The sequence below is a fragment of the Artemia sp. Qi Xiang Cuo genome, chromosome 10 (assembly GCF_049724085.1).
Source record: "Artemia sp. Qi Xiang Cuo chromosome 10, ASM4972408v1, whole genome shotgun sequence".
In the NCBI taxonomy this organism is placed as follows: domain Eukaryota; kingdom Metazoa; phylum Arthropoda; class Branchiopoda; order Anostraca; family Artemiidae; genus Artemia; species Artemia sp. Qi Xiang Cuo.
The window spans coordinates 42,210,579-42,236,816 of record NC_142803.1 but is presented as its reverse complement, the minus strand read 5'-3'; the positions used below and the strand labels follow the sequence as shown (position 1 = coordinate 42,236,816).

General features: G+C 37.5%; 1 protein-coding gene across 1 annotated transcript in view; it reads right to left on the bottom strand.

The window, feature by feature from the left end:
• The window catches only part of LOC148947778 (uncharacterized), a 192,139-nt gene that overhangs the window by 113,514 nt on the left and 52,387 nt on the right, over positions 1 to 26,238 (bottom strand). Inside the window, exons 6-8 of the mRNA XM_089096007.1 lie at positions 17,638 to 17,867; positions 1,647 to 2,341; positions 74 to 1,413 (exon numbers count right to left, since the gene is read on the bottom strand). Coding sequence (XP_088952133.1) covers positions 74 to 1,413; positions 1,647 to 2,341; positions 17,638 to 17,867 — 2,265 coding nt within the window. The remainder of the gene's footprint in view (positions 1 to 73; positions 1,414 to 1,646; positions 2,342 to 17,637; positions 17,868 to 26,238) is intronic.

Sequence of the window (26,238 nt, the reverse complement as noted above, 5' to 3'; positions counted from 1 at the left end):
AACAATGCAATCTTTATAAGCACAAAAAAAATTAAGAAAAAGTATGATAGAGGAAAAACAAATATTCACTTACCTGGGTTGAAATAGATTGTGGTAGAGGAGAAGTTCCTGTCGAAGTCATAACTTTCTTGGGCATAAAAAGGCTTTGGTTCATCTTTATTTTTTCTTTTTCCCAGTAATCCACGTCTTCCGAAGATTTTTGTTCACTTTTTGATTTCAAAGTCGACTCTATGTCCACTCTATCTGCTTTGTTTTCTTTCTTTAAAACTTCAATTCTAGAGTCGTTTATGCCTTCAAACATTTCTTCAAGACGGATTGTGCTTGTATTAAGCGAGCATGAATCATTTTGCTTTTCTGAGAATCTTCTATAAGGTATATCACTTTCATTACTCTCTTTATCTTGAATATTTGAGCCCCTCTTTTCTTCTTGAATAAAAGTTCTTAAATTTAAAGACACTAAAATGTTTGGATTATTTTCCACCTGAGCTTCATCACTCATTGATCGTTCATTGTTTAAAGCCATATATTCTTGAAATTTATTAAATTTTTCGAACAAATTGTTCTGCTGCGTGTACACCCCAAAAACTAGACTGTCAGAAGGATCCGATGCTGTAGTATGATTATTATTATCAATATTATCAACTTGAAGCTCAGATATTTGCATTGATCCTTGTACTGGATCTTCAAGCTCTGGCGACGGAACTCCTACATAATTTATGCATTCATTGCTAAGATCTCCTTCTAAATCAGTTTCACCTTCCTTAAAAATAGGTTTAAACACCTTAGCAGAAACACTATCAGAATTAAAGCAGTGCTCCTGCAATAATTCAAGTTTAAAATCTTTATTCACTTCCACCGAATTTTCATCTTTTTTCGTACTGAAATCGACACTACTTTTCAAACCACCTATAAGTTTTTCATCTACTATTTCACTGGCTAAGGCACTTTGCAAATCTCTTAAAGTATCTGCCGAGGAAATAACAGCATCATCGTCTTCAGTGTTTGGTTTCTTTTGAATAGATTGTGCAACAGTTTCATAGTCACCATCAACCACTTCATCAGGCACCGAAGGCTCTTCGGCTTTTAGGTTTTTAAATATTTCCTTCAGTTCTTCACAAGAAGAGTCACTAACAGTTCGTTTCTTCTCTTTTGGTTCTAGACTCTTTTCTAGATATTCCCGAAGAAAAGAAGTATTCCGTCGATCAGGGGTTGATTTCCCAGAAGGTGTTAATGCACAGGAAAAATCTTCATGCTCCAAAAGTGTTTGCTCCAAAGATTTTGGATTCTGTCCGCTATCCTTTTGAATGTCATTAATTGATCCTACAACAGGTTGCACTAGATGCTGAAGAGGCGGCGAGCGAGTTGAAGTGTTTAGCTGGTTCTGAGCATCGTCCGTTGGACTTCGCACAGGACCTACAAATAAAAAAGAGTGTCAGTATAAGCACGGATATTACTATTAGACAATTAAAAAGATTATTCTAAGAACCTCGCTCGCCGCGTGTACTGTTGTTCAGGCCAGTAATGGTTATCAACATCTGAATCGGAAGGGTTTGTCATAACCTTTGGAACTTTTTCTATAGTGCTTTTGGCTAATTTATCTTTCAAATTGTTACAATCATAATTAATATCAAAATCTTCATATATACCATTGAAATCCTTAGTAGTTGGAGAAGCTCTGGTCGTTGTGACGGTTGGAGTCGCTTTAGACGAGAGTTTGAATCTCATATTCGATTGAACTACCGGAATCTCATCTTCCTCTTCAGAAGTACCACTAATTTCAGGTGTAGTAGGCTTACTTATGCCGACACTGCTTGCTCTGCTTCTCATTATTTCGCGTTCACCAGTGCGTCTGAAGCGCCGCCGTTTTTCTTTCTCGTCACTAGGGCGTGACTTACAGCATATAGCGCATATTTTGTCCGATGCGTCATTCATAAAAGTACAATGGTTACAAGCCCACGTTTCCGTGCTATCTGGAGGCTCACGATGATCTCCTTGGGGACTTTGCAGGATTCTACTCTTAGATCTTGGCTGTGGGGAGTCTGCCCGGCGTTCTTTTTCGTATGAGTGTGAGATTTTATACTGCTGCTTCACAGTAGCCACACATCCATGGACCTCTTCTTCTTCACTGGTATCACCTTGCCGCCTTTGTCTTGAGCTGATTCCACTTTTTTTCGATTTATAATCTTCGGAATCTGAACTTTCTGGGCTGCGCCATTTAGCAGAGCTTGCAGGCCTTCGGTGAGACTTGTGTGAATTCCGCGATCTCTGGCTAGCAGCTGGTGATGGAGCCCTCGTTTCAACGAGTGGATTTGTCAAAGTCCCATGATGAGGCATCATATACCTAGAAGAAAGAATAAACATAACGAATAAATGAATTAAAGACAGCACAGAAGTAAAATATTTTATTGGCATATTTTATCTGGATTCATACCAGGTAAATTTATTTATGTTTTTATTTTCTTATGAAACACTAAACTTAAAACGAACAGGAGTTATAGTTCATACAAAGGGGTCCCACTCTCTTCAACCCCTTGCTCCTTGCGTTAAAGTTTAGACATCAACTGGCTATGTCTGTTTGAATCGATAATACTTTCAATTCAATACTAGTTATAATTTATAGCGTAAAGAACAGGTGGTTGAGGAAAGCGGAAGCCCCTCATATAACATCATCATTTATGCTCGTTTTGTGTTTTAACGTTTCTCTTTACTTTATATTGAAAAGAAACTTGTTTTTAAGCATAATTTTCGCTTGTTTTTAATATAATACTAAGTCCAAATAAACATTCTTAATTTAGCTTCTAATCTTAATTTCTAATCTATTTCTTTGTTTCTTAATTCCACTTAAGCTGATGAAGCTTTTTCAAATTTCAAAACAATTCTCCGTGATTTTTTTTTCGAAATTATTCCCTCAATTACTAATGAAATTATGCAAATTTGACTGTGATAACAATTAACTCTTCCACTTATTTTTTTTATGAAGACCCATCGTTAGCTTTATATTAATTCTTTGCTATTTTCATATTTCTTGTAACGCTACCTTCAGGAGCATGTTTTTCAGCCATTTTGATTAAAATGGCTACTCTGAAATTTTGAACCTACGTAATTTTTGGCGGCAATGGAACAATGGGCGAGAAATGGTGTGCAAATGGAATTGGCTGTACTCCGATCAGTTATGGCTTTTGAAAAATCCAATACAACTCCCAATTTCCCCTCGAATGAGACCCATTATGAAATATGTGAGCACTAGTTTGATGGCATCACCCCAGGACAAAAAGAAGCAGACAACGAATAAAAAAAACAAAAAAAACAGCCACAAGTGACACAAAAGACGAAAAATCCTGCACTATCGTAGTTAGGGAGTTTAAAACTTCTGTTAAGTTGTTGTTGGGCATTCTCATTTGATGGTGACCTGATCCATCCTCCCTTCCCCCTTCCTCAACACTAACAACATCATTCATTGATCGACATACCTGCAGCAACTGCATTTTTTTTCGTTTAACATAGAAGTCTGTTTTTGCAGAAGATATAGGGGTGATAATTTAATCCATATCTTGTAATTAAATAGTTGAAATAAGATTAACCTTTCTGGTTACGATAATTTAAAGTGCCAAGGACAGTGAAGATTAAATGTGATTGTTTGAACTGGTTATATTGGCGGATCCAGAGGGGGGATGAGGGGGGCCCCCCCCGCCCCCGTAACGTAATCTAAATTAGTGTAATTTACCTAATTAATGCGTTTGCGTTAATTAAACTTGGTGTTAACGCAAGCTTATCGGATCAACCTATTTTGCGCCCCCCCCCCCCTAAAAAGTCCTGGATCCGCCCCTGACTGGTTACAACCATAGAGATTTTACAAAATAAAAAAATAGGAATTAAAGGGTGGTAAAGGGTGGTGGGTAGTAAAGGGTGCTAAATTTAAAGAATAGAAACCTGGGTGTAAAAATAAGCTAAAAAAAAAAAACATGGCACCTAACCACTCAAGAATGCTTTGGTTTCCTTTGTAGTTATTAATTAAAAAGAAAAATTTCCGGAAAAGAAGTTTTCTAAAGAAAAGTAAAGGCCATATTAAACTTAGAATCAGAAGAAATAGAAATCTACGAAAACTCAAACTCAAAAAGACCAGAAATTAATATTAAAGCATGAATGAAACCTAAAACGAACAGAAATTAAATAAATAATCATAACAACAAAATATACAACAGGTACTCATATAATGAATAACTGAATGTTAAAACGAGTAAAACTTAAGTTGAAATTGCAAATCAAGCTTAAAACGAACAAAAATATTTTGCTATTGAAGCATAAATGAAATCCAAAACAAACAGAAATTAAACAATCATAGCAAACAAATTTACATTAGGTAGGCTACTAATATAAATGAGTAAATAAATCTTAAAACGACTGAAACTAAAACTAAATACGCAACTGAATCAAGCTTGAAATGAACGAAAATCTCTACAAACCAGAGTTTGGGGTTTGCCCCCTTCTCTCACTGTAAAAGTCTAATACGACCTTAACTTTTATTTAGAAAACTACTATTTCGGAAAGTTTTTTTTTTCAATTAACTTCTGTTCGTTTTTGATTGTCAAAGTTTAGAGTTTTTCAAAATTCTCTATTTCAAAATAATTTTTTAGTCCAAAATAAATTAACAGTTTTGGTAAAAATAAATTAATAAATTAAACTGAATATTTGATATATAGTCAGATTAATTGCTGAAGGTTTACCAGCTGAAGATTTTGTTTCATCCAGGGATGGATTTAAGGCTTTAACGCTTCTAGGCAAAAGCATTTTTGCCGCTTTTGCAAGATTTTCGGGGAAATCCCCAAACCTTCAGGAATATTGAAAGCCGCAAGGCTTAGTAGACTTATTGGTAAATCCTGGTCTGGCTTCAGTGTAATTTTCAATGTTGTAATAAGCACAAAAGAAAATATTCGTAATATAACTCCATTTAGTAAAGCACCAAGTACGCCTTATGCTTTAACCGTTAGAGAAACGGGCAGTAGCCATACTCTTGTTTGTAGTGAAGACACCATTCATTAAAAGTATATAACTCCTACTCCCTGAAGACGCCGCGGTCTAACAACCAAATTCTTAACCTAATTCTAACCAATTATTATAATCAAAAAACGAAAAACTAATTTTGCAGAACTTTGTAGCAACGTAAGAGAATGATAATTCTAAGTAAGAGAATGATACTTTTACCGTTTGGGATACGGGTAGTACCCATACTCTTGTTTGTAGTGAAGATACCATTCATTAGAAGTACAAAACCTCAATTCTTTCGGAAAGAATTGAGGAAGAAAACTTTCGGAAAGTTTTTTTAATTAATTTTTATTCGTTTTTTGATTGCAAAAAGTTTCAATTTTTAAAAAACTTTTTATTTCAAAATAAGATTATGTTTTCAACATCAATCTTTCATCAAAGTATCAAAACTAGCATCAAAGTAACAATGTATAAGTCCCAAAGTATGAAAGTAAAGAAAGCATCGAAGCAAAAAAGATATGAAAGTGAACAAAGTATCAAAGTAACAATAAGCAACATGCATAACTTATAGCCCTTGCACTGTACATCGAAGTTACTACGTAAATGCCTAAATCCAAGCATCAAAGTAACAATAATTCAGTTCCGTAACTCAGAGAAATTTACCCGAGGTTAGGCGGGGTCAACCCCAGAAGCATAGTTTGTTTTACCTTTGAACTATTTTGAACAAAATAACTATTTCAAAATTTTGACCGGATGCCTTTTAGGAGAGTGGGAAGTGGGCTTTTGACTTTTGACTCATAAAAAAAGTTAGAGGTTTCAATTTCCAATCGAATGAGCCCCTTTCAAAGTAAATAAGACCTTCCCTTCCAAAAAACCCTATATTCTAATAATGCGCAACTTATATAAGTTACAATCCTTGCCCCGGGGCTAGGGAGGATTTCTCAACCCTGAAGTTATAGTAATTTGAATTTTTGACGAATTTTAACATAAGGGCCATTTTAAAATTTAATAAGATGCATTTGGGGGGAAAGGCACGGAAGGGGGGGGGGGCTTGTTACTTTTAGATCACTTTTAATTATGAAAACCTTACAACTGCCATAAGTTACAATTCTTGTCCCGGGTGCTATGGAGGATTCCTTAACCTCTCAGCTATAGTAATTTGAATTTTGGACTACTTTGAACAAAATGGCTATATCAAAATTTAATCGGATGCATTTGGGGGAAATGGTGTGGGGGGAGAAGGTAGATACCCTCCAATCACTTTTGATGACTCTTAAAAAGATAACTAGAACTTTCAAACTCCAATCAAATAAGCCACCTTCGAAGTTTATACGACCATCCCTCACATAAAAACCTTATACACCTCCGGGGCATAACACAAAACACTTTCCCCCGGGGCTCTTGGGGATTGTGTCGACCTAAGAGTTTTTGTTATCTGATGTTTGAACTATATTTGAACTATTTTTAAAAGAAACGGCAATCTCAAAATTTTTATCGGATGGTTTTGGCGTAAAAGGGCGTGGAAGGGGGGACTAGTTGCCCTTATATCTCTATTGACTCTTAAAAAGTGAACTAGAACTTCCAATTTTCCATCAAATGAGTCCTCAGGGCATAAAATACGACGCCTTCCTCCGGGCCCTGTGGGGTTGTGTCGACACCAAAGTTTTTCTTATATGACCTTTGAACTCTTTTTAACAAAATGGCTATCTCAAAATTCTTAACAGATGGGTTTGGTAAAAATGGGTATGGGGGGGGGATTAGTTGCCCTCGGATCTCTTTTGAGTCTTAAAAAGAAAACTAGAACATTCAATTTCCAATCAAATGAGCCGTCTCTTAAGTTTATACGAGCATCCCTTCCATAAGAGCCACATACGCCCACAGGGCATAACTTACAACGCCTGCCCCCGGGGCCTGAGGGGCTGTGTTGAAGCCGGAGTTTTTTTTATCTGACCTTTGAACTATTTTAAAAAGATGGCTTCCAAAAATTTTGTATCGGATGGGTTTGGGGAAAAAAGGGCGTGTGGAGGAGGGATGATTACCCTCCGATCTCTTTTAACTCTTAAAAAGTGAACTAGAAACTTTCAATTTCCAATCAAATGAGCACTCTTTAAAGCTTATACGAGCATCCTTTTCATAAGATCCATATATCCCCCAAACACATAATTTATAATGCCTGCTCCTGGGTCCTGGGGGGTTATGTCAACACCAGAGTTTTTCTTATCTGACCTTTGAACTATTTTTTAACACAAAAGTTATCTCAAAATTTGTATTAGTTGGGTTTGGAGAAAAAAGGGGAAAGAGGGTGGGGGCTAGTTGCCCTCGGATCTCTTTTGACTCTTAAAAAGTGAACTAGAACTTCCAATTTCCAACCGAATGAGTCTTCTCTCGACAAGCATCCCTTTCATAAGAACCATATATGCCCCCAGGGCTTAACTTACAATGCCTTCCCCCGGGCCCTGGGGGGCTGTTTCGACACCGGAGTTTTGTTATCTGAGCTTTGAACTATTTTTAACAAAATGGTTATCTCGAAATTTTTATATGATGGGTTTAGTGAAAAAAGGCATTGGAGGGGGGGGCTAGTTGCAATCGGATCTCTTTTGACACTCAAAAAGTGAACTAGAACTTTTAATTTCCAAACAAATGAGCCCTCTCTGAAGTTTGTACGAGCATCCCTTCCACACGAACTATATTCCCCCAGGGTATAATTTATAACGCCTGCCCCCGGGACCTGGGGAATTTTGTCGACACTGGAGTTTTTGTTATGTAAGATTTGAACTATTTTTAACAAAATGGCTATCTCAAAAGTTTTATCGGATACATCTGGGGAAAAAGAGCGTGGGAGGGGCTAGTTGCCCTCCGATCTCTTTTAACTCTTAAATAGTAAACTAGAACTTTCAATTTCTAATCAAATGAGCCCTCTCAGAAGTTTTTATGGAAGCATCCCTTCCATAATAACCACAAGAACCACATATCAACTTGTATCGGTTGGGTTTAGGGAGGAAAGGGCGTGGGAGGGCAAGGGGGGTAGGTGCCCTCGAATCTCTTTTGACTCTTAAAAAGTGACCTAGAACTTTCAATTTCAAATCAAATGAGCCGTATCTGAATTTTATACGAGCATTCCTTCCATAAGAACCATATATGCCCCCAGGGTACAACTTACAACGCCTTCCCCCGGGCCCTGGGGGGGGAGGGGCTTGTGTCGTAACCGGAGTTTTTTTTATCTGACCTTTGAACCATTTTTAACAAAATGGGTATCTCATAATTTTTATTAGATGGATTTGGGGGGAAAAGGGCAAGGGGGGGGGGCTAGTTGCTCTCGGATCTCTTTTGATTCTTAAAAAGCGAACTAGAATTTTCAATTTCCAATCAAATGAGCCCTCTCTGAAGTTTATACGAGCATCCCTTCCACAAGAACCATATATGGCCCCAGGGTATAACTTACAACGCCTGCCACCAGGCCCTGGGAGATTTTGTCAACACCGGAGTTTTTGTTATCTCGACTTTAAACTATTTTTAACAAAATGGCTATCTCAAAATTTTTATCGGTTGGGTTCGGGAGATAAGGGCGTGGGAGGGCAAGGGGGGGGGGTAGGTGCCTTCGAATCTCTTTTGACTCTTAAAAAGTGAACTAGAACTTTCAATTTCCAATCGAATGAGCCTTCTCTGAATTTTAAACGAGCATTCCTCCCATAAGAACCATATAAGCTCCCAGGGTATAACTTACAATGCCTTCCATCGAACCTTGGGGGGGGGGTGTGTCGCCACCGGAGTTTTTATTATCTGACCTTTGAACTATTTTTAACAATTGGGTATCTCAAAATCTTTATTGGATGAGTTTGGGGGGAAAAGGACATGGGGGTCAGTTGCTCTCGGATCTCTTTTGACTCTTAAAAAGTGAACTAGAACTTTTAATTTCAAATAAAATGAGCCCTCTCTAAAGTGTATACAAGCATCCCTTCTATAGGAACCATATATGCCCCCAGGGGATAACTTACAACACCTGCCCACGGGCCCTGGGGGATTTTTTTCGACGCCGGAGTTTTTTTTTATCTGAACTTTGAACTATTTTTAACAAAAATGGCTATCACAAAAAATTTATCGGATGTATTTTGGGGAAAAAAGGGCGTTGGGGAGGGCTAGTTGCCCTCCAATTTCTTTTGACTCTTAATCAAATAAACTAGAGCTTTCAATTTCCAATCAAATTATTCCTCTCTGAAGTTTTTACGAGCATTCCTTCCATAAGAACCATATATGCCCTATGTCCCCAGGGCATAACCTACAAGGCCTGCCCCTGAGCCTTGGGGGGTTGTGTCGACCTCGGAGTTTCCGTTATATAATCTTTCGACTATTTAAAAAAAAAAAAACTGCTATCTCAAAGTACTTATCAGATGGTTTTTGGGGGAAAAGACGGGGGGGGGCTAGTTACCCTTTGATCTCTTTTGACTCTTAAAAAGTGAACCAGGACTTTCAATTTTCAATCAAATGGACTCCCTTCCACATGAACCATATATAACCCCAGGGCATAACTTAAAACACCTGCCCCCGGGCCCTGGGGGGGGGGGGGAGTGTTGACACCAGAGTTTTGTTGGATGATCTTTGAACTATTTTCAAACAAAATGGTTATCTCAAAATTTTTATGGGACCCTCCGATCACTTTTGACTCTTAAAAGGGGCAATTAAACTTCTAATCGTGATTCAAATTAGCTCCCTTCGAAGTTTATACGACGACCCCTTCCATGTGAAATGTCTCTGGGGAAAACATAATGATAAAACATTGGAGCCGTATGGCCTTTACTCTAGGCAATGCTAAGCTTTGCCTCTGATATTTGGCTTCTGGAATAAGCTTGTTATTAATTTTTTTTGCTTTTAAGAAAGAAAATTATTGTCAAATTGAATTAATAGGTTTTATTTATCTGTTCTGTTTATTCAACGCGGGAAACACCGACAGAAATGTAATAATGCCCGAAATATTTCCTAATTTTAAGTCAATCAGACCTTTTTTTAGAAAATTTTGATTTTCTCATACAAATAGACCTAAGATGGGCTAAAACACTTATACTGCTTGAACTTCAACAGGTAAAAGTGTTTTTATTTTCAGTGTTTTAAACACTTATTTTCAAAAGTGTTTTTATTTTCAGTACTTTATTAAAATAGAACAGAATTAAATTTTCCTTAAAAAAAGAAACACTTTTATAACAGGCAAAAACTTGATTCTGTTTAAAGACATCCAACAAAACACTTTCAACAAATGACAATGTGACATTTAAACATGCGACAATTGGCATGTTTAAATAATGTATTTATTTAAACACTATCCGTTACACCATATGAAAAGATAAAAACACTCTTTTAATAAAATTATGGAATAAGTTGTGTCAATTTCTAAGGGTGTCCACAGACTAATAGTCACTGTGGTTTCAATCCCACTGAAGATTAAAAAATTTGCAAACTTTCTATCCGTATATTTGAAATACCTCCCCTCGTCCACTCCGGGATTTATAAGGAGTATATTATCAACAACGATTGCATAAAATTAAGAATAAATAAAAATTTTGACTGAATATTTAAATTTTGCCTAAAACTTAAATTACAATCCAGCATTTTCGTTTTTAAGTAGGGAGGCTTAAAATACCTAGAGATGTTGAACAGAGATATGCTTCTAGCCACCTGGGCAAACAGCAGAGAGCTGAACTGAGAAAGCGCATCGAGCAAAGCGTAAGAAAAAACTGCACCCATCACTAGGAAGAAGTAGCTAACAAACTACAAAACGCAGCGCAAAACCACGACTCTAGACGCACATATAAAATTTTTAAGAAGCTGCTGTTTATCAAAGACATACAAGACCGATTGTACTCAATAACCGATTGTACCATAACCGATTGTACCATAACCGATTGTACTCAAAAAGTTGACCGATAGAAAATGTGATTCAGCCAAATTCTAACCCCAAGGTAAATGCGACTGTAGAAGCAGAAAACACGTCATCTATATAAATTATAAACACGTCTCCGCCACACCTTGACGAAATCAACAATGCCACCTGAAAACTCAGACGACATAAGTCTCCTGTAGGGACTTGGAAACTTATGAATGACCGAAAAGAAGCCAAAATCATACTGTCCACTGTAGAGTCGAAAGATTTTTTGAAATCTAAATATAAGGAACCCCACAAGGCCGTAAAGCGGTCTACCAGAGCTGACAAACGGGTCTTTCTTGAAATAAATACAGCTGACGCAGAGGCAGCCACCAGCAAGAGCGACAGTCAGACAGTCTTCCTTTTCACAAAGGAAATAACTGGAGATTTCAGAAAGCCGGCACCTGCGATTGAAAGTAAGGCAGGCAAACTTCTTACAAAAAGGAAGACACTGATAAGAGGTGGAAAGAATACTTCAATGAGGTCCTAAACTCTCCGCCACCTACAAACCCTGTATCCCCTCATGCTTAGCTACCGTTCCTACAACTTGACATAAGCGAAGAACCTATAAGCCTGCTTGAAGTCATGACAGTATTGTATAAGCTTGAGAATGGCAAAGCTACAGGAGTTGATGGCTTACAGCCTGAACTTTTGAAGTATGGTGCAGAAGTCATTGCCGAGCCCCTTCATATGGCTCTTTCTCAGATTAATTAAAAAAACTTTTTCCACACAGTAAGTTTTTCAAAGAAAAGTAAAGAACCCTATTAAACAAAAAATGAGCAAAAATCAAATCAAATAATCTACGAAGCGTGAAATTACCGCAAATCAGCATCGATAAATAAATGAAACCCAAAACGAACAGAAATTACAATAAATAACCGAGTCAAACTCAAAACGAGCAGAAATTAACATAAGTTGGGCTCAAAATCCCTATGCCTTCCCAAGGCCAGAACATAATTTACACTTTACTAAAAAAAAATACAAATAAATGTGCATTGTCAGTTTAATATACATACACTGATATTTAGTAATCAAAATCTTAATATTATTTGATTTATTAAAGTTATAAAGGTAAAACATTTATATTTTTTTAAGTAAAGTGCAAATTATGTTCTGGCCTTGGGAAGGCATAGGAGTTTTAGGTCTTAGGGGAAATTAGGTCTGTGAGGATGACAACCCCCCTCCCAGCCGTCAGGGCAAAGGTTGTAAGCTATCCTCTGAGGACATATAACGTTTTATTGAAAGCTATGCCTTAGAAATTTCAAAAGGGCTTATTTGATTGGAATTGGAAAGGGCTAGTGCCTTTTTTAATAGTTGAAAGTGATTGGAGAAAGACTAACGGCCCTCTCACACCCACCACTTTCCCAGACACATCCAATCAAAATTTTGAGATAACCAAGATAGATAACAAACATTTGAGATAACAAAATGGCAAATCTGAAAACTTTGATTGGATGTGATTGAGGGAATGTTGAGTGTGAGATAGGGGTTAGTTACCGTCCAATCACTTTCAACTATTAAAAAGTGCACTAGCCCTCTCAATTTCCAATTGAATGAGCCCCTTTTGAAGTTTTTACGACAACTCTATCATTAAAAACCTGCCCCCAGGGGCAGGTATGCCCCAAGGGCATAAATTACAACCTTTGCCCTGGGGACTGTGGGGGGTCTGTCATCCTTAAATACATAATTTCGAGAGCTTTAAACTACGTTGAACAAAATGGTTATCTCTAAACTTTGATTGAATGTGTTTGAGGAAATGGTGGGCGTGAGAAGGGGGGGGGGGTAATTACTCTCCACTCACTTTCGACTATTAAAAAGGGCAATTTCAATTTCCAATAAAATGAGCCCCTTTTGAAATTTCTAGAAGAACTTTCTATATAAACCTTATGTGCCCCCAGGACATAACTTACAGCCCTTGCACTGAAGGCTCTGATGGGGTTATGATCCTTAAAGACTTAAATTCTAGAACTTTCGACTACGTTGAACAAAATTGATAACTCAAAATTTTGATTGGATGTATTTAGGGAAATGCTGGGCGTGAGAGGGGGGTTAGTTGCCCTTCAATCACTTTTGACTATTAAAAGGGCACTAGCCCTTTCAATTTTCAATTGAATGATCCGTTTTGGATGTTTTTACAACATCGCTTTCAATAAAAACCTTACTTGCTACCAGGGCATAACTTAAAATCCTTGCCTTGAGGGTTGTGGGGGGGATGGGTTGTCATCCTTAAAGACCTAATTTCTAAAACTCTCAACTGTGTTGAATAAAATGGCTATCTAAAAATTTTGATTGGATATGTTTGGGGAAATGGTGGGCGTGGAAGGGGTGTTAGTTGCGTTCCAATCACTTTTGACTATTAAAAAGGGCACAAGCCATTCAATTTCCAATCGAATGAGCCCTTTTTGAAGTTTCTACGACGCGTTCAGTAAAAACCTTATATGCCCCCAGGGCATAATTTACAACCCTTGCCCTAAGGGCTGTGGGGGAATGTCCTCCTCAAAAACATAATTATATCTGGAAATCCACAACACTGAACAAAATGGCTATCTAAAAATTTTGATTGGATGTGTTAGGGGAAAAGGTGGGCGAGAGAGGGGGGCTAGTTGTTTTTCGACTAGGCTAGTTGTTTAACTTTCGACTATTAAAAAGGGCACTAGACCTTACAGTTTCCAGTATAATAAATCCTTCTTAAAGTTTTCGCACTAAAGATTTCAATAAAAGCTTACATGCTCGTAGGGCTTAAGCTACGACAGTTGATCTGCAGACTCCGGGGGGCGTGTCATGCTCAAATGTATAATTTCCTGAACTTTAACTGCGTGGAACAAACTGGCTATCTCTAAAATTTTATTGGATGTGTTTGGGGAAATGGTGGGCGTGGAAGGGGCTTTACTTGCCTTCCAATTACTTACGACTATTAAAAAGGGCACAAGCCATTTCAATTTCTAATCGAATGAGCCCTTTTTGAAGTTTCTACGACAACGCGTTCTATAGAAACTATATGCCCCCAGGGCATAACTTACAATCCTTGTCCCGAGGGCTATGAGGGGGTTGTCATCCTCAAAGACCTAATTTCCAGAACTTAAAACTACGTTGAGTCAAATGGCTATCTCAAAATTTTGATTGGATGTGTTTGGGGAAAAGGTGGGCGTGAGAGGGGAGTTATTTACCGTCCAATCACTTTCAACTAGTACAAAGGGCACAGGCCCTTTGAATTTCAATTCGAATGAGCCATTTTTGAAGTTTCTACGACAACGCCTTCTATAAAAACATTATATGCCCCCAGGGCAGAACTTAAAACCCGAGTCCCGAGGGTTAGGGGGAAGTGTCCTCCTCAAAAACATATTTTCTATCTGGACATCAACTACGCTGAACAAAATGGCTATCTCAAAATTTTGATTGGATGTGTTTGGGGGAATGATGGGCGTGGGAGGGGGGCTAGTCACCCTCCAATCCCTTTCGACAGTTAAAAAGGGCACCAGCCCTTTGAATTTCAAATCGAATCAGCTTTTTTTGAAGTTTCTACGACAACGCCTTCTATAAAAACCTTATATACCCCCAGGGCATAACTTACAACCCTTGTCCCGAGGGTTGTAAGTGAGTGTCCTCCTCAACAACATATTATCCATCTGGAAATCAACTACGCTGAACAAAATATCTATCCCAAAATTTTGATTGGATGTTTGGGGGAATGATGGGCATGGGGGGGGGGCTAGTTTCCCTCCAATCACGTTAGACTATTAAAAAGGACACTAGCCACTCCAATTTCCAATCGAGTGAGCCCTTTTCGAAGTTTCTACGACGACTCCTTCGATACGAAGTGCCAGGGTATGGAGAAAAAAACAAAAAAAAACAACACATAGTCCCCACATCGTTCTTTGCTTAGGCAGCGCTAGCACGCTGCCTATGATATGGGCAACTCAAATATTCCCATCGATTGAAAGAAAGGGGTTATTGTCAAGGTCTTTAAGAAAGGCAGGACAAGCGACGGTAATAACTGGCGAGGTATCACTCTGCAGTCTGTAGGGAGTAAAATTTTCTGCCAAGTACTACTGAACGCATTCAGTCAAAAGTCGACGCAATACTAAGAGATGAGCAACGTGGGTTTCGACCAGGGAGATCTTGCGCTGATTTGATATTCATTTTGAGGGTATTCATAGAAGAAGCAAACGAATGCCAGACTGAGATTATTATTGCCTTCATTGACTTTTCGAAAGCGTTTGACTCGGTCCACAGAGACTCACTATGGAAAATACTACGTTATTATGGATTCCCCGACAAAATTGTTTGTGTGATTGTCATGCTATACGAGAATCAGTTATGTGTTGCACGGAGTGATGATTGAGACCCTACCGAATGGTTCAGTGTGAAATTTTGTGTCCGCCAAGGATGTATCCTCTCCCCAGTGTTATTTGCTTTTCTCATCGACTATGTGCTTCGAATATGTAGTTTCAAAGGTGGAATTCAGCTGACTCAAAACCACACATTCTGTGACGGTGATTTTGCTGATGAAATAACCCTCCTATCTCATTTAAAAGAGGGGCTAGAGAATAATATAACTGCACTCTAAAGCATTACTGAGCCAATTGGTCTATCAATCAGTGCACAGAAAACAAGAGCTATACAAAACTACGTCAATACCCTACCTGCCCATCGCTCGAAGTTGGATCTGATGTACTAGAGGAGGTTGAAGAGTTCAAACACCTTGGTAGTGTCACTAAATGTAATTGTAGTCTTGAGCGGGAAATTACCACACGCATGCGCAGGAAGTGCCTTCAATAAACTAAGAAATGTGTGGAGGAATCTAGAATACTTCCTAAAGCTCAAGCTCCGGCTTTTCAATAATAGCATCGTTTCCGTATTAATGTATGGCTGTGAATCTTGGGCGTTGACTAAGCAGCTGGAAAAGCGAGTCCATGGTTTTGAGAAAATCTGTCTTCGGCGCATGCTTGATATCTAGTATACTGATAAGATCAGTAACGCTTCTATACGTGAAAAGACAAAGCAGCCACTCGTGATGGATAGAATTATGACTAAGCGATGGCGATATTGGGGTTACATGGTGCGGATGGGTGAGGGCCGCCTACCCCACGATGTGTGGTGTTGGGTCCCTTCTGGCATCAGAAGACCTTCAGCAACATATTCAAAGACTAAGTTGCCACTTTTGATTCATTTGAACGAAAAACCTTGTGGAAGATGCTCGTTGAAGATAACATACCACAAAAATTTGTCAACACCTTGGAATTATATTACTAAGGGTGTACATCCCGAATTAGAGCCAATGCTGAACAGCTGCTACTCATCGACATGGAGTGGGATGTGAAACAAACCTGTATACTCTTGCCAGTCCTCTTTAATTACCGTATCAATTGGATCCTCAACCATACTCTTCAGAAATTTTAAAGATTAATAGTTTGTCGTAACGTCAACTTGACAGATCTTGACAGCGTAGACGACGTACGTCTTCTCACGCTAATTCTTGACGAAGTAGCACATTTCTCAGTCAGTCTCAGCCTACGGATAAATAAGAAGAAATAAAGGTTATTGATTTGAATTTCACAGAAGACTACCAACTCAGCCCTAGTGGTCTCCCAATTGAGAAGATTTACAGTTTCGTCTATCACACATCCGAGGTGGATGCGAAGGGAGGATACGATCAAGATTTTAACATAAGAATATCTAGTGCTCAAGCGGTTTCTATTCGCAAGGATCTTTGAGTCCGTCGAGAGAAGAGATTGCGGACAAAAATAATCATATATAAGTCGACAGGGAGGGCAGTTCTACTCTATAATGTTTAATAGTGACCCATCAAAGTAGCTCAGGGGCACGCTCTAGAAGTTTTGACCACCATTGCCTGCGTTCAATTTTACGCATCCGGATGTCAGATCAGACTTCAAACAACGAGATCCAATGGTGAATCGAAATCCAATGATGAATGAAAGAACCTTAAGCATCATCAAGCTCCACTGGCTCCGCTGGCCTGGCCACATTTCAAGTCGCTCCGGCCATCTTTCCGCTAAACATATACTTATACGCTAAACATATACAACATAGCGTAGAAAAAAAGAGGACAGCAATAATATTTGTGGTCGTTATTTAAGCAAGATCTGGAGCTTGCTGGGGGTTTTCACAAATCCGGCCAAAGATGGTACGAGCGCTGGCTAAAGCTAGGCACAAGACCTGTCATCATGGGAGACTCTCATTCAGGAGCTTTGTTTTGATGCCAAATGAGGCGTAAATGTCTGGCTCTACTGCAAGTACAACTGCGAGTAAGAGGCTTAAAGAGTCAACTTTACAAATATTCACACAATTAACACATAGTGCAACTCAAATATAACACAAACATAAATTAATTTAGAGAGAGGGTTTCCAGAATATGTTTTTTTTTTTTTTAAGCAAAGAGTGGTATTAAAACCTGCAACAAACAGAAATTACGACGAATGAACACATCAAACCTAAGGGGCATGAAAATCAATATGAATAACTAATCAAACTTAAAACTAACCGATATTACTTTGAATAAAGAATATCAAACAAACAGAGATTGCAATGACTAATAGAGTTAAGCTTAGAAAAAACAGAAATTGCAACAGATAAGATTGAAGTATCGATGTCCCCTCAGATCCACTAAATTCTAGAGGATCATTTTACGCTTTCTTCAGCATGGTTCCTCCATCTGGGGAAATTAAGCCTATAAAATTAAGTGGTTAAATCTAAAAATTGAATTAATATGAAAAAATTACCCCGGATGAATTGGATACATCATATGGGATGGGTGATGCCACGAGCCAGGCATCATCATCTCTCGACCAGGTCTTCCGGGCATGCTGAGGGTTGATGGTGTACGTCTCATTCCCATATCCCACGGATACTGCATTGGATAGCCCATTGAAGGATGGTGATCATGATGATCCCAGCCACCATTCCAGCCGTGATTGCACGAAGAGCAATTAACATGCGCCATTGACTGCGCCTAAAAGATTTTTAACTTTTAATTATTTTAAACTACCCTTAATGGATATCCAGAGGGTTGGGAGTTGAAAAAGATGCAAATTTTCAATTGTTGTGGAACTTGGGTGGGGGTCGGATGTGACAAGGGCCAAAAAAATTTAATTCGGCCCTCCAATCATGCAAATTAAAAATATTTTTACGACTGACTTCAAAAAAGTTTAAAATGCTCATCTTTCTATTGAAATGTATCTACCAGGGCTCTGTTTTAAAGAGGCTATTTGGATAATATGCTCCTTGCCCTTGGAGCTGTGCCAATCTTGTTACCCTTACAGTGACCCACGTTTTCAGACCTTTCTTTCGTTTTAATGTTGAGGGTTATATTTCTTTTCTACGACTGATTTCAAAAAGTTTAAAATGCTAATCTTTCTATTAAAATGCAACTACGAGTGCTCTATTTTAAAGAGGTTATTTGGACAATAGGACCCTTGCTCTAGGGGCTGTGCCGATGGTGTTGCCCTTGTAGTCACATTGTTCAGACACAGTTTTCAGACCTTTCTTTCATTTTAGTTTTGAGGGTTATGTTCCTTTTCTACGACGTTACCTTCTAACATAGAAATCCTATCCATGCAAAATCGCGAATTTCCTTGTTTTCCAGGGACAATTAACATTTTGTTCAGGATTTAGACGATTTCCTATGAATTTCACGACAGGGGGCTCTTAGCCTCCAAGTTGAAGGTTCTTGACCATGACGATTCCAACGGTATACTTTTTGGTTCAATCTATTACCATTTTTGAGGAGCTTTAGTCTCTTTGGGATTCCCAAATATTGATTTTCAAACTAACAATTTACTCCTGAATTTAATTCGGGCAATAGTAGCCATTCCTGAAATATTGGAGATTCAGACTTTTTTGTCACCGGACAGTTTTTGGTTCGACATCCTTTTTGTTAGTTTTCAGTCTCCAGATTAATTTCTCAGTGATCTGAATTTTGCCATTTACAGCTGCAACCATGATTTTCAAAAATTTGTTTTTGTAATTAAAAATCATTCTCTATTTGAATTATGACATACGTCACCATATCCACGTCACTGTCAACAACAAATTTTGTCTTATTGGACGCTTTATTTGAAAATATAGTTTTAAATTTCAGTGAATTTGGGTCGTGGTTGAGTATTTACAAGGTTGCAGCGACTGTTGTTACCATGACAACGATGGTTGAACGATGGTGATTTCAAAAATATGCTTCTTATATTTTTATAACAAGCATGTATGTGTAAACATTAGCTTTCGAATTAATCATAGAATATCTATGTGTGAATTCTTTAGTATCATGCTAACCTTTTTTGAGGAGTCTGGCTTTTTTTCCAAAATTAATTAAAAAACTTTTTCCACAAAATAAGTTTTTCAAAGAAAAATAAAGAACTACATTAAACAAAAAATGAGCAAAAATAAAATAAAATAATCTACCAAGCTCGAAACAACCACAAATCAGCATCGATAAATAAATGAAACCCAAAACGAACATAAATTAAAATAAATAACCGAGTCAAACTCAAAACGAGCAGAAATTAACATAAGTTGGGCTCAAAACCCCTATGCCTTACCAAGACCAGAAAAAAATTTGCACTTTACTGAAAAAAATACAAAGGAATGCGCATTGTCAGTTTAATATGCATATACTGAAATTTAGTAATCAAAATGCTAAAATTATTTGATTTATTAAAATTATAAAAGTAAAAACATTTATATTTTTTTCAGTAAAGTGCAAATTTTGTTCTGGCCTTGGGAAGGCATAGGGGTTTTGCGCCCAACTTATGTTAATTTCTGCTCGTTTTGAGTTTGACTCGGTTATTTATTTAATTTCTGTTCGCTTTGGGTTTCATTTGTTTATCGATGCAGATTTGTGGTAGTTTAGAGCTTGGTAGATTTTTGATTTTATTTTTGCTCATTTTTTGTTTGATGGAGTTCTTTGCTTTTCTTTGAAAAACTTATTTTGTGGAAAAAGTTTTTTTAATTAATTTCTGTTCGTTTTATATTAACACAGTCTTTTCAGGGAAAAAGAAAATAACACTTTAAATCTTTTCGTTTTAAAAGACTTTATAGTTTGGCCTGCTATTTGTATGCTGGAGAAAAATTTTCAGGAATTTTTAACAACATACACCATTTTAAAAATCTGGACGCATATAGTACTGTTTAACATAGTTTCATACCTCCTCTAGTTGACCTGAAACGGAAAACTTGATACCATTAACAAAAAATCTGTTTACTTTCTTTGACAGCTTTGATACACTTACACTATTTTGATTTGGTTAAATTTTAAGAGCAGAAGTAGCTTCGAAAGTTTGAACATAATACCCTCAGTCGTTCTTAGGATACTGCTGAGATGCCTTATTGGGAATTAGCATTATCACAGTGCATTTTGATTTAATATTGAGGCAACAGTTAGTTTTTAAACATAATGGGCAAGTGGGAGGGTCGGAGTGGAATGGGGATTAGTTGCCCTCCAATCACTTTCGACTATTAAAAAGGGCATCAGCCCTTTCTATTTCCAATCAAATGAGCCTTTTTTGAATTTTCTATGACAATTCGTTCTCTAAAAACCTTATATGGCCCCAGGCTATAGGTTAAAAACCTTGCTCCGAGGGTGGTGGGGGAGTATTTTTCTCCAAAACATATTTTCTATCTGTAAATCAACTACGCTGAACAAAATGGCTATCTCAAAATTTTATTGGATGTCTTTCGGGGAATGATGGGCGTGGGGGGGGGGGGCTGGTTGCCCTCCAACCACTTTCAACTGTTAAAAAGGGCACTAGCCCTTTGAATTTCAAATCGAATGTTCCTTTTTTGAAGTTTCTACAACAACGCCTTCTATAAAAACCTTATACACCCCCAGGGCATAACTTAAAGCCCTTGCCCTGAGGGTTGTGGGGAAGTGTCCTCCTCAAAAAGATATTATCTATTTGGAAATCAACTACGCTGAACAAAATGGCTATCTCAAAATTTTGATTGGATGTGTTTGGGGCAATGATGGGCGTGGGGGGGGGGCTTGTTGTCCGCTAAACACTTTCGACTATAAAAAATGGCACTAGCCACTCCAATTTGCAATCGAATTATCCCTTTTCGAACTTTCTACGACAACTCCTTCGATACGAAGTGCCCGGGTATGGAGAAAAAAAAAACCAAAAAACAACACATTGTACCCACATCGTTCTTTACTTAGGCAGCACTCGCGCTGCCTATGATTTTTAAGAAGAGAAATTGTAAATACAAATTATTATTCAGCAAACTCGAGCTTGGTAGATTATTTGATTTTATTTTTGCTCATTTTTTGTTTAATGGAGTTCTTTACTTTTCTTTGAAAAACTTATTTTGTGGAAAAAGTTTTTTTAATTAATTTCTGTTCGTTTTATATTGACACAATCTTTTCAGGGAAAAAGAAAATAACACTTTAAATCTTTTCGTTTTTTAAGACTTTATAGTTTGGCCACTAGGCACTAGTGCCCTTTTTAGGCAGCACTAGCGCGCTGCCTATGATTTTTAAGAAGAGAAATTGTAAATACAAATTATTATTCAGCAAACTCTGAACAAATTCCTAATTTCCTAATCAACGTCAATGGAAAATATTTCTCACTAGACATTTTCTTTGAAAACTCATTTTTTTTCTCTCTTTAATCTCGCATATTATTATTATTATTATTATTTATTGGAAAACCCGTCATACAAAAAAAGGAAAAGACGGATCAATAAGCAAAACAAACAAAAGCAATACATATAAACTTAGGAGTTATACATGTGGTTTGTAGTGAAGAACGCTGGAGCTAAGATCTAAATCAGCACTTAAAACAAATTACACAAAACGAGAAAGAAAAACACAATTATACACTGCTCTGTAGGTACACGAGTATACACGACATGTTTCTTTTCTTCTTTTTTTTTAGGCTCCTAAATACTGAACAAACATAAATAATATGAACATCATTGCATCAAGCCGTAATTGTTAAAAAAAAAAAAAACAATCAAAAGTTAATTAAAAAATATATACATTATATAATAAAATTAACTATTTTAAATTTTAAAACAAACATTAAAAAAATTTAAAAAACAATTGCGCGCCCGATGGTCTTGAATTCAGAACACTCTCAACAAATGATTCATTTATCCCGATATACATAAATAACAGAAACAAGGAAATTATTCAATCAATAATCCTTTTACAACTTTACTTAAAGCAATATTCTTAAAAGAACCGATGTTGGGGTTTCACCCCTGTTTCTTTTCCTTTCAGATAAATGACCTGTTTTCGTTTTCTTAATTACATTTGCTTATAGTATAATTTCAAAATACAGGTTAAATTCCGTTACTAAGCGATAGTGGTTTTGCAATAGGTAAGCTTTGAACCAAGGTTATTTTTATACTTCCTGGTTGGGAGTCATTGAAAGATAAATCTAAGAGGTACAATTGGGTTTGAATGGGGATGTAGCTGATTGGCTGGGCCAAGCGAAGGTCCACCCATATGAACAGTGGTGTGTAAAATATTATTTTTTTTTAGTCTATGTTTTGACCCCGTTTGGGGAAAGAGTCTGCGTTTTGACCCCGTGTGGGGAAGGATATTTCTATTGTTATATGTGACCCTTTTGGAAGAATACAAGTAAGGTATTTTCTACAAACTGTGTACTATTTTCCGTAACCCAGGCAGGGTAAGAATAGAGTTGCGAGGTACCTTCATTATAATATGGACAGGGAGGTTTGTTACCTCCAAGGAGAGAATTTAGAGATTTTCTAGCCGTAACCCAAGGCAGGTACATTTGGTATTAGAAAGTAGCTCTTTGACCACTCGACCGCATTACCATACCCTGGGACAGGGTATACTGTTAATAGGGTATTACCAAACCTGATATTTGCAGAACCGGTGTGGTAGACACGGGCATAGCATTATAATTTGGGGCCAGGGCTTTCCCCTCCAATAAGTGGTGACACCCGTATATTACCGCGCCAGTGGCGTTGGGGCCTACCATTATAACACTGGTGGCAAAACACCGACGAACAGTGGTGCCAGCGGTAGCTAGCACTACGAACAACCGATAATTAATAAACAACTCTATTATTAGTAATATACGCAATATATTATAAAAAAAAAAATTGACACCAAAATTGAGAATAACCAGCGTCACTTAAATTGGACTCATACGAAAAGAGAATAAATCATCAGTAATTTTAAAAACTGCAACAATTACACTAAGCGCGAAAATAAACACTTAAAAAAAAAAAAAAAAAAACACAACAAATACATCTTAACTAATGGGCCAATACTGACGACCAGGGATGATTCAACTTCATTAAGCGGGAATTATAAGCACGAATTTGCTTTTCCACAGCTATAATGGGGTCAGCAATGCTGAATTTTCTAATCAGATAAGAATTGCGCGTCCAAGAGGGAAAACATAAAAAAAATTTTGCGAACCGGAAGAAAACTGAACGAATTTTTGACTTGTCAGAATTTGTGAGCATTTTCTAAAACGGCGATATGCACAGATAATGTGGTAGAGCGAAAGAGTTAAAAAGTTTCGAGAGAAGATGGCAGTTGAACCGTAACTTATTAGTTACAAAAGAAACATATAATAACCCAACTCAACGCTCAATGTGAGCAATTAATAGTTGTCGCGTGTGCATTACTGACAAAACAATGGGAAGACCGAGGTAGGTGATATGATCTACTGGCTTAATCCTACTATTTCCGAGAGGAATATCCTTAGGCGACGCTTGCTTCCAATTGAAGAATACAACTTGGGACTTTTCAGCATTGAACTGAAGACCTAGTTTTGCATACTCAGATTGTAGCGTTGCGAAAATCTCGCTTATGCGCTGGATAGTGCGGCTCACATTCAGAATGTCGTCTGCATAACATACGAGAGATAAATCAAGACCGGCAAAGATGAAGTATGTGGGAACAGCTGACTGTGCATCAAGAACTCCATTATTGAAGAGTGAAGGGGAAGAAACAGCACCTTGACAGTAGAGTAGTACATTCCATTTCTGGGGGTTTATGTTCCTTCCTATGCTATTCTGGGGGTTTATGTTCCTTCCTATGCTATTCTGGGGGTTTATGTTCCTTCCTATGCTATTCTGGGGGTTTATTTTCCTTCCTATGCTATTCTGGGGGTTTATGTTCCCTTCCATGCTATTCTATGTTCCTTCCATTGTTATTCAATGGGAACCTCTACACGTGATTAAACATGTTATAAAACTATGTGCTATTTGCTTATGTCCTGTTGGTACCATTCCAAAGGAGTGGGGATTCCCCGCCTGTTCCTAAACATTGCAAAAAAGATAGCAGTATGAACGGGGGATTCCCCGGACAAATTTGTTTCAACACCAATTTTTGTTTAAACCAGGGTGGGTTTTTTTTCGAGCTGACACCTGTTTTTTAGGCAGCCAATCAGAGAATTGCTTAACAATTAGTCATTGAAACCCCGTATAAAATGTTCATGCTTTTGAATTTAATCTTCGTTATATATTAGCTTATAGAGCATAGTACACTGGATTTTATTAACTCTGAAACAATGGATATTTCTATTTTCAATGTGAGTACACTTTCATTCTTTATTTCAAAAAAAAAAAATCTTTTTACTAGTAAATTCAAATTTAAGGGGGACTCAATCGCCGTCCAACAAAAAAAAGCTTAAAGTATGACGTGTATACTCGATAGAAAAGGCAAAGCATGCTTTTTTCTATTATGTCAAACAAAAAACTACCTTTTTCATTGCTCTGGTAGGCACATAATTCTGTAGTTCTACTTCGTTTTCGTTCAAACATATCCTTTTCCAATCGTGTGTTTAAAATGTACTGTCTTTTTTCCGCTCTAAATAAAACCATCTGTGTTCAACATGTTACCAAAGAGGGGTTGATTCCAAAACAACATTTGGCATGCGTCTTATCGGGATTAAGAAAACAAAAAAAAAGACGGATGTGTGTAATTCAAGGCTCATTGACAAAAGAGTTTGTTTTTTGATCAAATTAGACATATATTTTTCAATTACATTTGATGAAACTAAACGGATTTCACAGATGATTAAGAGGTTTTTATAAAAATATATGATAGGGAAGAGGGCAATGAATCAATTCTAACACGGTTTTTCTTTACTTGGTATCCGTTAAAAACGAAATTTTTGTGTTAAATAAGTAATTCTTGTATCTTTTAAAAGAGCTTTACGGGGTTTGAGAGAGACACTGTCCCATGATTCTGTGTGGTTAGAGGGGATTCTTTGTGCAGACTAATTTTTTCTTCTGTAAAAAGGGAATTGTTTTTTCCATGCTAAATTTTGCCTTCTTTTTAAGGAAGAGGATTCCTACAATTACCCTCCCCTGGAAAAGAGAGCTAAGACTAACGGCGTTGCTCCAATACAACAAGTGGAGATAGGCGGTCCATTGGGGGTCACTCACATCCATTCCAGACCGACGCTGCCTGCTCAAAACTCACCAGTGCCAACTCCTATGCAGCCAGGTAGAAAGCTGAAGAGAATGGATAGTTGCTCACATGATGGGGAGCCCCACTGGCTCACCTGTACAAGCCAGTGACATCGCCACCACATCTATGCAATAAACGGACGGCACTCAACAGCAGTCTGAATTTGGAAATGTGAGTATTTTCACTTCTAGCTTCTAACTATTTCTATCCAACTTTTTTTGTTTTTTTTAAGTATTTTCCTTTTGCCATTTTTCAACACCGTAAAAGTGTATGTCAGAGATATTAAAATGTTAATCTCCCCCCACCCCCGACCATTGTTTTAAATTTCTCTGCCCCCCTCAGAGAAAGAACGTTCTGTGGGTGGGGGGTGGAGGCAAGTATTTAGCTTAAATAAGTCTAGGGGGAATTGAGTTTTGAGAAGGGGGTAAAAAAATTAACATGTTTTTTTTTAACTTTAAAAAATAATGGTTATTTCACATAGAAAATAAAACCTTCTTTCTTTAGGTTAATGAATTAGTCTTTGTGACATTTTCAACACCGTAAAAGTGTATGTCAGAGATATTAAAATGTTAATCTCCCCCCCACCCCGACCATGAGTTTAAATATCTTTGACCCCCACAGATATTTCTGAATATCATAAATTTTTTTTATTAGCAAAGAAAGCACTCTTTTGCGTCTTTATGAACATTCTGTAGTAGGTGGGGGTAGCTTTTTAGTTTAAAAAATTTGTTTACGAGTAGAAAAATGCTTCACTACAGATATGGCTATTGTGTTTTTCTGATTCTTGTGAGGGAGGAGGGAGTAACTTTTTAGTTTAAAAAATGCTAGGAGGAATTGGGTTTTGTTGGATGATGTGGAAAAATGGTACGTGTTAAATATTCGGGAAACATACGAGTAGAAAAATGCTTCACTACAGGTAAGGCTATTG